The following is a 15,084-nucleotide window of genomic DNA, read 5'->3' as shown; positions in this document are numbered from 1 at the left end:
CTTGAATTCAACTGCAAACTGAATTGCCAAACAAAGAACATTCATTCTAAGTCTCTGAAAAAAAATTAATTCCCACAATATTTCTTTTAAAAACAAAACAAGACAAAAAGACAACCCTGGAAACTGACCACATGCTAAAGGATTCCAGGATTTCGCTACAGAATTCAATGTAAACAGACTTTCCTTCTACTAATCACTGTGAGGTAAGGAACAGCCTGAGCAGTTAGCCCTTGACCCACTAGAAAGTAGTAGGCAGACAAAGGATCACGAATGAACCTTAAACCTATTTGAAGCTTTATTACAACAACAAATTATGTGAAGGGCTGAAGTCAGTGACCTGTATAAATGATCTTTCTTCCTTTCCCCTCCAGTCATGCCTGGGGACACACAGAATTTGATTCAGTGCTGCTAAGTAATACCATCACCATTCCTAAGCTAATTGGAATTCTCACGTGCCTCTCTTCAATCTCAGACAATACAGACACTGCCCAAATATAACTGGATGGTAGGTGGCAGGGGTGGGGGGTTATGGTGAAATTCAACAACTGTATAACCGTTCTCCACACAGAAACTGACATTAAGCTTACTGTTAACAGCAACAGTAGAGCACAGTGAAGAATTTTATAAAGGCTGTGATAATACTCTAATACATGGTTACAGAATTCACACACACAGACACACACACACACAATGATGAGATAAACACAATTCTTCAATGTGCACTGCAGAATGATGTGAAAGGAGTATTAGCATGAAAAGGTGAAAAACAGCATTCTCTGTATGTACAGCTGGGAGACAGTTAAGAATTCTATGAAATCCAGATTTACTACAAATTAGTTCAGTTTGAAAATTATCACCACCACCACCAGCCCCCATCAAGCACCAATAATTTTTAATTTAAAGTAAGAAATCAAAAAAACATCTAACTTATTTTGTTCAGTAAAAAGGAGCTACCAATCTGGAACCTCAACCACTCAGTTACACAGGCTTTGCTGAGTGTTCCTGGTGTGGTGATACAAGGGTCCTAGTGACTTGTAAAAACCAACAACACCAAGACAGGGGTGTGGAAACAGGCATTTCAAGGTATATACCAACCTCAAATTCCTCATCTGTAAAATAAGAAGGTTAGACATGTTTCTAAAGTTCCTCTAAGGTCCCTTCAATCTTTCTGCAAAAGCTAAGCAAACAAATAGTATATATATGACAATACTGTATGCCCACATACCCCAAAATGACATTTATACTCGATTCCATGAAACTCTTCAGATTTCAATGTCACATCACATTCAGTTCACCTCTGATCTGCTCCAAAGAACTATACCCATACTAGGTTTCCATGCCCTTTTTCAAAGCCAAAAAGAAATGCAAGGACCTCGGCAGGGCAAGCTCATCATCCCGTTACAGAGCACAGAGTAAGCACACCACCTTACGCTTTCCTTTAAAACGATAAGAGTAACTCTGAGAAAGTACTCCTGTATCCGAGAAAACCTGTACTTGAACCTTCCATGTAAAGGCAGAACCTCCAAATTACTGGCCAAACAGTGGGGAAGATATCTGAAAATGGTCTTAGTGGTCCCTAAGCAAAAACTGGCTTATTACTATAAACATTAAAATCAAACATCTAATATCAGAGGAAAATATGGGGGTGGAGATGGGGTAGGAAAGTGTATTTTTGCCCAAATACTACCTAATAGTTCCTGGGAGTCATACTATGTGCAAGATGACAGTTTATGTTGCAGACACGGAAATGGGATGAAATGTGACAGAGAACCCACAAATCATTGTTTATTGATGTTTGCTACAAATCCCCATTGACTATGGCCCAGGAAGTTTAGAGAGAGAGAAAAAATAAACCTCTCTACTAATCAAATCTCCTTTACCCATTTTACCTTCAACAAACTTCTAGCCAATCACATTGAACAAAGTCCAAGGTCCTATCTCCTATCTCCAAAACCCTTCAAGTCAGATTTTTAGACATCACTTATCATTCACAGCTGGGTCTAGGCTGTACCCCACAATCAAACACAAATTATTTCTGCAGCAAAATGACTAAAGAGGAACCTTAAGTGGGATACAGACCAAAGGTATCATCTCTTGTTACCTCAAGCCACGTGAATGCAACTAGAGACAAAATTTATAAAACTCTTGGCCAGGCACAGTGGCTCAGCACTTCGGGAGGCCGAGGTCAGTGGGTCACCAGAGGTCAGGAGTTCGAGACCAGCCTGGCCAACACAGCGAAACTCCATCTCTACTAAAAATACAAAAAAAATAGCTAGGCATAGTGGCAGGCACCTGTAATCCCAGCTACTTGGGAGGCTGAGGCAGGACAATTGCTAGAACCTAGAGATGGAGGCTGCAGTGAGCCAAGTTTGCACCACTGCACTCCAGCCTGGGCAATAACAAAACTCTGCCTCAAAAAAAGAAAAGAAAATCAAAATAAGACTCTTTCAGTTTTTCAGCCCCCTTTGTGACTTTAGAATTGTGGGCATGGGACTGTGTACCTGTAGTAATTTTCTTCCCATTAGAAAAGATAGTAAGATACCCTCTGGACTCTGCTATGCCTTCAGGTAAAAGGATAAGAAATTTGGTGTATTTTTGTGTTACAAAACACTCTTAAAATACCTGAAATGTACAGCAATACATTGAAGTAATTGGTACTTTTAAAAACAATGCTGTAAAACGTATAATGACATGAAAAGATGTTCAAAAAAATGAGAAAAGCAGTTTAGGAAACAGTATTACTGCCTAATCCCATGTTTAGCTTTAAAAAGTGGGGCAGATTATCCAGGGTTTTTTCTCTTTTTTTTACTTATCTGTATTATCTGAATTTTCTATAGTGAGTATCTAATACTTTAATACAGAAAAAATGCAAATTCATTTATAAACTGACAAACCCAACTGCAATGAGAAACACTATTTAAAAAGTTCTTACCTCCGATGATACAGATATATTACAGGAAAATAAAAGAAGTGTTTCTGTTTTCTGCATTTCCCCTGGTTCCACCAACAGTTAATTGCCACAAACAACACCTGCAGAGCCAAAAAAGGTTTTCAAATGACTATGAATGACAACTGAAAAGTTACCAAGATTTAAAAGATGAAATTTAAAAATGGAACTCTTCCTCTCTCACTGAAACAGAAAGTATGAAAAAAACTGTCTCAAGTTTTCAAAGGTCATCATTTACCAGTAAAACAAAAAAGACATACTCTTACCGATGATGTCCAGCCAGGACTTGGACCATGTTTACCAATCTTATACCATGCAATACAGTTCAAAAAATTTTTGTTGTGTTTCCAAAAATAAACCTACTTTTTTCCCTACTGAGTACATGGAATAATAAGATCCTCATCTGGAAGGAGCTGAATTTTTTTTTTTTTTTTTTTAAAGCAGCAGCAGTCACTGGATTACACTATAACCCCCACCACTTATCACTATGTAATTGTAAACAAACTGATACACCCCCTTAAGCCTGAGGTCCTGCTTCAGAAAAACAGGGCTAACAGCATCAGCTCGCAAAGTGGTTGCGAATTAGCACAGGGCCTGGCACACCAAAATACCATTATTAATATTATACTAATACCATCACACAGAAGGACATACTGCTCAGGTTGACAGTAAGGTAGCTAATTTACACTTATTAATACAACACAATAGACTTCCCTCTTGTGCCCAACATGGAGAAGGTGAACTTTGTTCTCTAAATTCAAAAGGCTCAGAAAATGACAAACTGGTGATTTCTTTTATGCTTACATACTACTTGCCTCCCACTAACTCCTGAGAGTTCCTGTTTCCTCCCTGGAAGTATCTGCCAGCTTGGTTACTATTATCCATTTTAGGGTTGGGGGCGGGGAAAGATAAATAGGGAATAGATAAATTCCACGAGTCCACAGCACTTCCTCCCAATCCTGCTCTCCGAATCAACATTATTAGGAATGGAAAGTTATATTTAAGCAGTACTTGGTACCACTTTCAGGGATGTAATGGTTAAAAAGCCTAGCCACCATTTATAACACTGTTTCTTAGAAAAACCAGCTGAGAGTTCCAAATGAACTTCTGGAACTCAGCTGCCTACACACATTACTTCAGATCAGCAGTTCTGAGCAGGAGCATCATAGAAATCTGTGGGATGATTTTTGCTTGCTGCAATGACTAGGGGAAGCTACAGTGCATAGGTAGGGCAGGGGACCCTGTTAGATGTCCTGCTACACTCAACGGCTTTGCACAAGGAAGAGTCATCCACAGCATTCCAGAGTAGTTCAAAATGCCTGCCAAACACTGATGTTGGGAAAAAATTGTTATTATCCAAGCCCAGAACCAAGCTGCGTTTTCCATGTGAATCTAAAGCATCCTTTTTGTGTTCACTGAATTTTTCAGGAATGCAATTTCTGTGTAAACAGAGCAGAAAGGGCTTTGTGTGGTTCAGGATTTTATCAAGAACTGTTCACCATTTAGGATAATCAACTACTAAGAGCAATGTCCCTGTGACATGTAAGTCACCAACATATCATACCTCTATCAGTCTACACAGTAGCTCTACATAAAGGTATCTGGACCTGTTCTGAGTGTGCACTTACATACTAAAATAAATATCATTTAGTTACAAATTACTTTCTTCCCCCCCACCTTTATATTACAATCAGTGCATTAGATTATTTTCAAATTACATGTATAGGAAAATTTTATCATCTTGAATTATTTTTCAGGAAGAAAAGGGGACATCATACAGTACTTATTTTCAAAAGCGCAACTGGGATCCACTGGGCTAAAAACCACTGCCGTAACAGGTGATTTTTCTGTGTATAATTTCCTTCTTACCTAGCCCAAAGGTGGCATTCCTTATCTGTTGAATATAGTTCTGGTCCATATATTTAAAAGGTCAGCCTTGTTACAAGGCAGTCATATCATACATAAATTTTCTTCCCTAAAATACCTAACCAGCAAGTATCAAATGGATATGCAAGAACTAGAATTTTTAGTCCCTCTACCTTTTTCAATGCTGAAACCAAACAGTATAGCACCCCAGGATGAGCACTGGCTGGTGTTATGAGGTGTAGAATCTGTTCCCACACTTGCCTGTGACTATAATCACCACAACTGGAAATCCTTTCTGTTGCTTTATAGAAGACGCTGTGATTTAGAAAGGACTCCTGGAGTTTACCTTAGCAATATCTGACTGTTGGGCAAGGTGTCTCTGTGGGGACATCCTGCCCTACACAAAGGACTGACAGTCATTTGATTCTTAGGCTGAATGTCAGCATTACCTGGTCTGAAAGCCGACTTGCTGCTTGCTCAATTTCTGCCCTGGTGGCGATGGACTGCCCACACCAGGGGGCATAGAAGAACAGCAGTACCACCTCTGAATCCCGGCGAACATGCTCTGCATAGTCCAGCTGCCCCTGGAAGAGGTCAAGGACTGGAGACCTCGGGGAGAAAAAGCTGACAGGTGGTTTTGCTGGTATTATCACATCTTTTGCTCGACTAAAAAAGAGCAAACACAAAAAAGATTGCTTAGTTTATCTTCTTCTAAAAGTAGCTCTGTGGAAGTAGAATGAAGCTTAAAATAAAAGTCCTCTTTTGAATAAGAAAATGGGGAGTCCCAAAATCACTGCCCTAGAAAGGCAAATTCTAGCTGAGCAAATGCAAGACGTGAATAATACACCGGAAACAATTCTCTCAGATTCTGGTTCCCTAGGTGTAGGCTGGGAGGGCAGTGGAGAGCAGAAGGATGTCTCTGAATAATGTATATTCCTGCCCCCAACAACAAAGATTTCATTCTCGTTTTTCTGCAGCCTGGTTCTCCACAGAAGCCACTTGTCTCCAGGGCTTTAGACCCACCAGGATACAAGCTCAGAATTACAGTGAGGGAACATGTACACTATCCCTAATAAGATTTCTGGCCAGGCTTGGTGGCTCACGCCTATAATCCCAGCACTTTGGGAGGCCGAGGTGGGTGGATCACGAGGTGAAGAGATCGAGACCATCCTGGTCAACAAGGTGGTCTCTACTAAAAATACAAAAATTAGCTGGGCATGGTGGTGCTATTCTGTAGTCCCAGCTACTCGGGAGGCTGAGGCAGGAGAATTGCTTGAACCCAGGAGGTAGAGGTTGCTGTGAGCCGAGATCGTGCCATTGCACTCCAGTCTGGGTAACAAAGCGAAACTCCATCTCAAAAAAAAAAATAAATAAATAAATAAAAGATTTCTATGGGAGATATTTACAATCAACTCAACTTTTAAGCTTATTAGCTGGAGTTGTCTTATACTTATCCAGGGCATTCAGGTAACAGTAACAATTAAATAATAATATACATTTCTCCAGATATATGTATCATAATCCTAAAACTAATGAAGATGAGTAACAAAGCAACAGCCTATTTAACCAAAAAACGGGCTTTCTGAACACTTGAGCTTCCCAGAAGAAAGAAATCAGGAGGAAAAAGAAACCAACACTGACAGGTGGTCAGAAGTAACGGATCTGCCACTACTTTCCTCATCAAGACATAAAGGTCTAGCCGGGCACAGTGCTTTACACCTGTAATCTCTGCACTTTGGGAGGACAAGGTGGGTAAAACATGATGTCAACTGTTTGAGACCAGCCTGACCAACATGGTGAAACCCTGTCTCTACTAAAATTACAAAAATTAGCTGGGCATCATGGCACACCTGTAGTCCCAGGTATTCAGGAGGCTGAGGCAGGAGAATCGCTTGAATCCAGGAGGCAGAGGTTGCAGGGAGCCAAGAATGCACCACTGCACTCCAGCCTGGGTGACAGAGTGAGACTGTCTCAAAAAAAAAAAGACATAAAGGTCTAGATAGAGCCTGCATCTCACCATGTAAAAGGGCCCTAATAAACACCGTGAGCTACCCATGTATCTGCACTTGCATACCATAAAACCATTATAGCTTGTTTGCTAATATACAAACAGAATATATAAACATGGAAACCTAAAAAAACAATTAGATTAGCCCCAAAGAAAGTAAAGGCGCTGTGGCTCACATTTGTATTCGGGAGTCTGAGACACAAGAATTGCTTGAACCTGGGAGGCAGAGGTTGCAGTGAGCCAAGATCACACCACTGCACTCCAGCCTGGGAGATGAGAACAAAACTCCATCTCAAAAAAAAGAAAGTGCAGAAAGAAGAAAAGAACAAAACCCAGAAGGTAAAAATGGAAAACAAAGAGCAAAAGGTTGACTCAAACCAAATTACATCAACAATTACATTAAAAATAAAAAGAGGAAGCAACCCAATTAGGAGGAACAGACAGCCAGACAAGATAAAGCAAGACCCAATTATGCACTATCTAAATGAGACACACTTTAAATATAAAGACGGAGGATAAAGGCATAAGGATGGGAAAAGAAAAGCTATGTAAACAGTGTAAGAAAGCTGGCATGACTCATGAGGTTACATGATAAACTGGGGTGTGCTTACCCCAGTTTACTTAAATGTTACTCTACAATATAAACAAAAAACAAAACCTACTCATACATGCTATAATTTGGATGAGTCTCAAAATAATTATGCTGAGTGAAAAAAGGCGCTAAAGAGTACATGCACTATGTACTATGCATGCACTTATACGAAATTCCCAAACAGGCAGAAGTATTCAATGAAGCAAGTCACCTATTTATTCACTCAAACTAGTATTTTAACCTTCAATCAGAGAGGTTTCAGTCTACACAGAATGCCTTCATAACCTGAAAAACTCAACTACTTACTCAATTATTCAAAAACTCTACTGAGCAGCTGTTACTGTGCTTCTGGCACAGGTACTTAGGCTGCAGCAGTGTGTTGCTGAGGAGCTCACTTTCTAGGGGAGGAAGACAGGAAAACCATCAAATGTGTAAACAAGAAAAATATAGAAAATGCTCACTGCTATGTGGAAAATTTAAAAAGCTGATGTACAGAAGGACATGGTAGCTCCTCTGATGGGATGGTGGTTTGGGAGGTGCTATAATTTAAGCTCTGAGACCTGAATGACAAGATAGTCATGTAAGAGGTGGGAACGGCACTGAAGCAAAAAAAAAAACAATGAGACGATTTCAAGAGATCCAAAATTCTTCTCTTTGGAGTATTTTTTCTGCCATTCAAATTGCATATGGCCGAGCATGGTGGCTGATGCCTATAATCCCAGCACTTTGTGAGGCTGAGGTGGGTGGATCACCTCAGGTCAGGAGTTCAAGACCAGCCTGGCCAACATAGCGAAACCTCATCTCTACTAAAAATACAAAATTAGCCAGGCATGGTGGTGCACACCTGTAATCCCAGCTACTTGGGAGGCTGAGGCAGGAGAATCTCTTGAACCCAGGAGGTGAAGGTTGCAGTGGGCTGACATTATGCCATTGTACTCCATCCTGGGAAACAACAGCAAAACTCCATCTCCAGAGAAAAAAAAAACTGCAATGTGAGCATCAAATAATGCAATATGAGGGAAAAAATGTAGGTCTGACAGCCAAAGAAAGGATAAAGAGCAACTCAGTATTTTTGCTCTGCATGTTCAGAAGCATTCCTAAATGAGCCAGATAAAGTACACAGTCAATCGAAATCCCAGCACTATGGGAGGCCGAGGTGGGTGGATCACGAGGTCAAGAGATTGAGACTATCTTGGCCAATATGGTGAAACACAGTCTACTAAAAATACAAAAATTAGCTGGGTGTGGTGGCGTGCACATGTAAACCCACCTACTTGGGAGGCTGAGGCACAAGAACTGCCTGAACCCAGGAGGCGGAGGCTGAGCCAAGATACAGCCATTGCATTCCAGCCTGGGCAAAAGATTGAGACTCCGTCTCAAAAAAAAAAAAAAATCCTATTCTCCCTTAAGCCTATCTCCTTATTAAAGCAAAGATCTTAAAAGTTAAAGAGATGTGGAGCTGGGCGCAGTGGCTCACGCCTATAATCCCAGCACTTTGGGAGGCCGAGGCAGGTGGATCACGAGGTCAAAAGATCGAGACCATCCTGGTCAACATGGTGAAACCCGGTCTCTACTAAAAATACAAAAATTAGCTGGGCATGGTGGCACGTGCCTGTAGTCCCAGCTACTCAGGAGGCTGAGGCAGGAGAATTGCTTGAACCCAGGAAGCAGAGGTTGCGGTGAGCCGGGATCGCGCCATTGCCCTCCAGCCTGGGTAACAACAGCGAAATTCCGTCTCAAAATAAAAATAAAAGTTAAAGAGGAAAAGGGGACTAGAAATGTTAGCCAGTTTTACAGCAATAGTATATTATCTTGACACTATTCAAAGATGACCCTAAAGAAATTAATGAGTCTATTAAAAGACTGTCAAATTTGTCAGTGACACAGAAAGGAGATGAAGCAGCAGCCATTTACTGATTCACTCTCCCTGCCTGAAGCAAGGATCTCATTCTGCCTACTGCAGTAACTGGATTTATTCTCTTCCTTCCTTCTGATCTCAAGGGACTTCTTCTTCTTCTTTTTTTTTTTTTTTGAGACAGAGTCTTGCTCTGCCACCCAGGCTGGAGTGCAGTAGGACAATCTCAGCTCACCGCATCCTCTGCCACCCCAGTTCAAGCGATTCCCTTGCCTCAGCCTCCTGAGTAGCTGGGACTACAGGCAACTGACTAATTTTCTGTATTTTACTAGAGACGAGGTTTCACCATGTTGGCCAGGATGGTCTCAATCTCCTGACGTCATGATCCACCCACCTCGGCCTCCCAAAGTGCTGGGATTATAGGCGTGAGCCACCACGACAGGCCTCAAAGGACTTTTATATCAATTAAGCCATGCTGTCTCAGAACCAACATTAACCATTATTTCTGCAGTTTAACAAACCCTTGAAAATTAACTCCACATCCCTGGAGGGGGAAACCTCTCTTCCTAATTTGAACCCAAATGTCACCTCCTAACACTCTACCTCGTGAAATACTTTGTATACTGTCCTTGTGAGAGACAACAATAAAATGCAAGGTTAAGAATCTAGGCGGTCCTCAACCGGGCGGTGGCTCACACCTGTAGTCCCAGCACTTTGGGAGGCCAAGGAGGGCAGATCATGAGGTCAGGAGATCAAGACCATCCTGGCCAACTTGGTGAAACCCCATCTCTACTAAAAATACAAAAAATTAGCCAGGCATGGTGGTGTGTGCCTGTAACCCCAGCTACTCCAGAAGCTAAGGCAGGAGAATCGCTTGCTTGAAGCCGGGAGGAAGAGGTTGCAGCGAGCAGAGGTCACGCCACTGCACTCTAGCCTGGGCAAAAGAGTGAGACTCCTTCTCAAAAAAAAAAAAAAGAATCTCGAGGAGGGAGGGAGAAAAAAAAAAAGAATCTAGGAGGTCCTGACAGTAAAGGATTCAAATTCCAGCTCAGCCACTTAACAGGTGGCTGTGATTTGGGGCAAGTTCTGTAACATTACCAAGGCTGGACTCCGTCATCTGTATACTGGGAAAGATAACAGTATATTCAAACTTTAATGGGGATTGTGAGATTTAAATAACACCCATACTAGGCTCTCAACTATGTATTAAATGAATAAACGCACTTATGTAAACAGTGGTTCCCAAGCAGACAATTTTGCTCCCAAGGGACATCTAACAATGGCTGAAGCCATTATGGGCTGTTACATCTTGTGGGGTATCTTCCTGTATCTAGTGGGTAGAGGCCAGGGATGCTGCTAAACACCCTACAGTGCACAGGGCAGCCCCCACAACTTAGAATTATCTGACCCAAAATATCAACAGTGCCAAGACTGAGAAACCCTGCTGATAGAACAGTACCTGGCATACGGAAAATGCTGAGTTATCATAATTTATCTTTCCACTAAAATCCCCAATCGTTTGATACCCGTTTGACAATCGGCCACATATCGTGCTAAATAAACGCAAAAATGTTGCGAAGTGAAATCACAGATATCATAGTAGCAATACAGATCTTATAAAACTGGAATCCCAGAAGATCCACTGTGGACATGGGAGCCGAGAATGACACCTGAAATACAGAGCAAATTTTGTATGTGTGGATATTCCTGAAAAGACAGACATGAGCTTTCCTTTTCTTACTCCCTATACCCCAGCCTACCGTCAGGCCTTTTTATCGACTGAAGGGAAACACCAAGCTCGTCCAGCCTCAGAACCTCTGTATTTGCTGTTCGCTCTACCTTGGACACGCTCCCCACTAGATCTTCCCAGTGCTCGTCCCTTCTCCTTTTTGTACGAGCTTCAGATGTCACTTCCTTAGGAAGTCTTTCCTCACCGCCAATGCTTCTATGCCCTGCCTAGAACTGAAGCTTTAAAAAAAATTTATTATGTTTACTTGTTCACTGTCCTAGTCACTCAAGGAAACAAGGAGTTCACCTGGATGAGTGTCCAGCACATAGTAGGTACAGATGAATAATCGTTAGATGAGGCTGGGCGCGGTGGCTCATGCCTGTAATTTCACCACTGTGGGAGGCCTATGCAGATGGATCACATGAGCTCAGGAGTTCCAGACCAGCTTGGCCAACATGGTGAAACCCCGTCTCTACAAAATACACAAAAATTAGCCGGGCATGGTGGCGACTGCCTGTAATCCCAGCTACTCGGAAGGCTGAGGTAGGACAATCCCTTGAACCCGGGTGGAGGTTGAGGTGAGCCGAGATTGTGCCACTGCACTCCAGCATGGGCGACAAAGCGGGACTCCGTCTCAAAAAAATAATAATCATTAGATCAATGAGTGCGGGAATTCTCAATTGTGGATCACTGTACGGGAAGCTTAAGGGGAAGGAAATCGGTGAGAGATGAGGGTCCTACAGCCAGAAAACAAGTGACAAGTCCCCACCTAGAGACTGCAACAGGTCAGGAGCACCCCTGATCCGCCTCCCCCGGCACAAAAGTGGGACGATGCGGCACGAGGCTGCACCCGGAAGCCTCGCCATTATGTCCGCGGGCCGGCGGGGACGAAGGGAAGGTGGGAGGCCGCGGCCGGAGGCTCCGGAAGGGGTCAGCCGTCCCGGGCAAGGTCAGGCACGACTTCCCCGGCGGAGGCCGCTGCCACCCGGCCCTGAAGGCTCCAGGCGGCAGAGCGGGGGAGCGTCGCGCCGGGGCCCCGGGCTCCGGGCCGCCTCACCTGCAGGTGAACTTGAGCGCGAGGAGGAGCGCGCAGCCGAGCGCCACGGCCCCGCAGAGCAGCTCTGGCCGCCGGCACGCCATGAGGGAGACGCCGCGCAGCCCGTGACGGAGCCGGCCAGCCGAGGACGCTGTGGCCGGGGCCGGGCTCGGGCTGAGGCAGTCGGAGCCCGCGGGGCCGCCGCCGCCCCCACCCTCGTCCTCGGCGTCCTCGCTGCTGCTGCTGCCGCCGCCGCGGCCTCGGCATTCCGACATTACATGCTCCCAGTCCCTGGCTTTATACCGCCGCCGCCGCCGCCGCCTCGGGCCCGAAGGCCCGGCCCGGCCAGTCGCTCCCCAATCCCGCAGCTTCGCCGCGCCCGCTAACCCGGACGCTCCACGTCAGCCGCGCCGCCGCCGAGGGGCAGCCCCAGGGAACACCCCAGCGCACGCTGCTCCGCCCACCGCTCATGGAGTCGGCGCGAAGGTCGACACTGCCCCAAAGCCCCGCCCCAACGGGCCACGCCCCTCACCCTATGTTAACAGGCGGACTCTTGCCCCGCCCTCAGCACGCCTACGTCCCACAGGTCCCGCCCACGCCCGCGGAGTATGTGCAGGCGCAGTCGCGGGGCGCGTGTGAAGTCCCTGGGGGCGAGTGACCTTGACACCACCGTAGTCTCCGCTAGCCGCTCTGGATTTTAGGAGGCGTAACAACTGCAGTCGTGTCCACCGTTCTCACTACAGGCCCCGAAGCACGTAGGCGCCATTTTTTTTTTTTTTTTTTTTTTGATACGGAGTCTCGCTCTGTCGCCGGACTGGAGTGCAGTGGCGCGTTCTCGGCTTACTGCAGCCTCCGACTCCCTGGTTCAAGCGATTCTCCTGCTTCAGCCTCCCGAGCCGTTTTTTATCCCCGCTTAACTGAGGGAAAAAAAGAGAAAACACGGCCGAGCCCGGCGGCTCCATCCTGTGATCCCAGCATTTTGGGAGGCCGAGGCGGGCAGATGACTTGAGCTCAGGAGTTCGAGATCAGCCTGGCCAACGGGGCAAAACCCGGTCTCTACTAAAAATACAAAAATTAGCGAGGCTTGGTAGTGTGTGCCTGTAATCCCAGCTACTTGGGAGGCTGAGGCAGGAAAATTGCTTGAACCCGGGAGGCGGAGTTCGTGTGAACCGAGATCACGCCGTGTACTCCAGCCTGGGTAACAGAGTGAGAGGGACCTCTAACAGGTTTGTTCTGAGGGTTCAAGAGGCATTGCTCAGCCCCAGTCTCAGCACTTGGCGGGACTGAGGCGGGAGGACTGCTTGAGCCCAGGAGTTTGAGGCTGCAGTGAGCCATGATCTAGCCACTGCACTCCAATCTAGTCCACAGAGCAAGACCCTGTCTCTAAACAAATATTCCATTTTTTAAAAATGAGTGAATTGTGTGGGAAGAAAGTTTCCCAGGTGCCAAGGCAAGAGACTGAAGGCAATCCGTCCCGGTATAATAAATGAGTACTTAGATATAGCAGTGATGCCAGATATATTTACTGATTGCTTAGTATAGCAATGATATATTTCCTGATTACTTAGTTATAGCAATGACAGCAAATAGATTTAGAAACAATCGCATAATTATATAATCAATCTTATTAAATCATTATTCTCTATTATTAATCTTTGCCTTAGTATTATACTGTAGAATCATCTTAGTTGTATAGTATAGACATAATCCGGTGAAATATAATTAGGAACTGAAGGGACATTGTGGGAAGTGATCGGGAGGCGAAGGTGAGAGCCTTGAGGTAGGGCCAGCGCCTGGGAAGACGCCCGTTACTTAGCCGGCCGTGAAGGGGAGTTTCCCTTTTCACTGGAGGAATTCAGAGAACAGTCTGCCCTACTCTTGAAGAAGGCCTGACATTAGCCTGGCTGGCCGCAAACATCCAGAGGCTTAAATGCCTCTCTGTGGTGCTGTGCTCTGATGGTCACCATCCTTGTCCACTTTGATGTTCCACTTTGCCACCTCGTGCTCTTTTTAAGTTCTTAGAAGTTGCGAGAAGAACAGAGGAATCCTAAAAGCTTTTGATCTTTCTGATAAGTGCGTAGAAAGATGCTGTGGTGTGTGCCTCCCCTCCTTGCAGTGGCTACCTGAAAGGGAGGGGCTCCCTGTACTGTAAGCACGTGATTTGCTTGACCCTACCAATCATGTCAAATGATGTACTCTGCTTGCCCATCCCCCATGCCTTGTATACAATAAATATCAGCGGGTCCAGGCATTAGGGGCCACTACTGGACTCCGCGCCTTGGTAGTAGTTGTCCCCCAACCCCGCTGAATTCTTCTCTTGTCTCTAGGTCTTGTGTCTTTCCTGCGATCTATCGTCTCAGCACACAAAAGAATACCCAGTAGACCCTGCAGGGCTGGACCCTGCAGAATTGATGGTAAGTGCCAGGCCCATGGTAAGTGCTCAATAAATCTTAGTTACTGCTTTCTCCCACTCTGTGACCTGCATCTATTGAGTGCTGGGTGTCCAGGTACCATCTCCCTACACGCAGCCTCTAGGAGGTGGAGGAGCTGTACTGCCTGCACTCACTTTATTATTATTATTATGATTTTGAGATGGAGTCTCCTGTCGCCCAGGCTGGAGTGCAGTGGCATGATCTCGGCTCACTGCAACCTCAGCTTCCCAGGTTCAAGCGATTCTCCTTGCCTCAGCCTCCCAAGTAGCTGGGATTACAGGTGCATGCCACCATACCCAGCTAAATATTTTTGTATTTTTAGTAGAGATGGGGTTTCATTATGTTGGCCAGGCTGGTCTCGAACTTCTGACCTTGTGATCCCCTGCCTCAGCCTCCCAAAGTGATGGGATTGAAGGCTTGCGCTACATTACAGGTATGAACTACGGCTCCCAGCTATTCTTATTTTCTTTTATTTATTTATTTATTTAGAGATAAACTCTTGCTCTGTTGCCCAGCCTAGAGAGCAGTGGTACAATCTCAGCTCACTGCAACCTCTGCCTCCAGGGTTTAAGCAATTCTTGTGCCTCAACCTCCTGAGTAGCTGTGATTACAGGCACAG

At 44.9% G+C, this 15,084-nt stretch overlaps 1 protein-coding gene across 10 annotated transcripts in view; it reads right to left on the bottom strand.

Annotated features, from left to right (window-relative positions):
• TXNDC11 (thioredoxin domain containing 11) overlaps nucleotides 1-12,442 on the bottom strand; it is a 71,837-nt gene extending 59,395 nt beyond the window's left edge. For 4 of the 10 annotated variants that reach the window (XM_078344741.1, XM_078344745.1, XM_078344743.1 and 1 more), the window contains exons 1-4: nucleotides 12,055-12,363; nucleotides 11,304-11,469; nucleotides 5,263-5,479; nucleotides 2,933-3,030 (exon numbers count right to left, since the gene is read on the bottom strand). In XM_078344741.1, coding sequence (XP_078200867.1) covers nucleotides 2,933-3,030; nucleotides 5,263-5,479; nucleotides 11,304-11,374 — 386 coding nt within the window. In that variant the 5' untranslated portion in view covers nucleotides 11,375-11,469; nucleotides 12,055-12,363. Of the gene's footprint in view, nucleotides 1-2,932; nucleotides 3,031-5,262; nucleotides 5,480-11,303; nucleotides 11,470-12,054 lie in introns of all 10 variants that reach the window. The other 6 variants (XM_035267016.3, XM_035267014.3, XM_009009198.4 and 3 more) reach the window with 2 other exon arrangements.
• Nucleotides 12,443-15,084: the final 2,642 nt, after the last annotated feature.

Source organism: Callithrix jacchus, chromosome 12 (assembly GCF_049354715.1).
Source record: "Callithrix jacchus isolate 240 chromosome 12, calJac240_pri, whole genome shotgun sequence".
Classification (NCBI taxonomy): domain Eukaryota; kingdom Metazoa; phylum Chordata; class Mammalia; order Primates; family Cebidae; genus Callithrix; species Callithrix jacchus.
The sequence above is the reverse complement of the archived record's forward strand: the minus strand, read 5'-3'. Positions and strand labels throughout refer to the sequence as shown.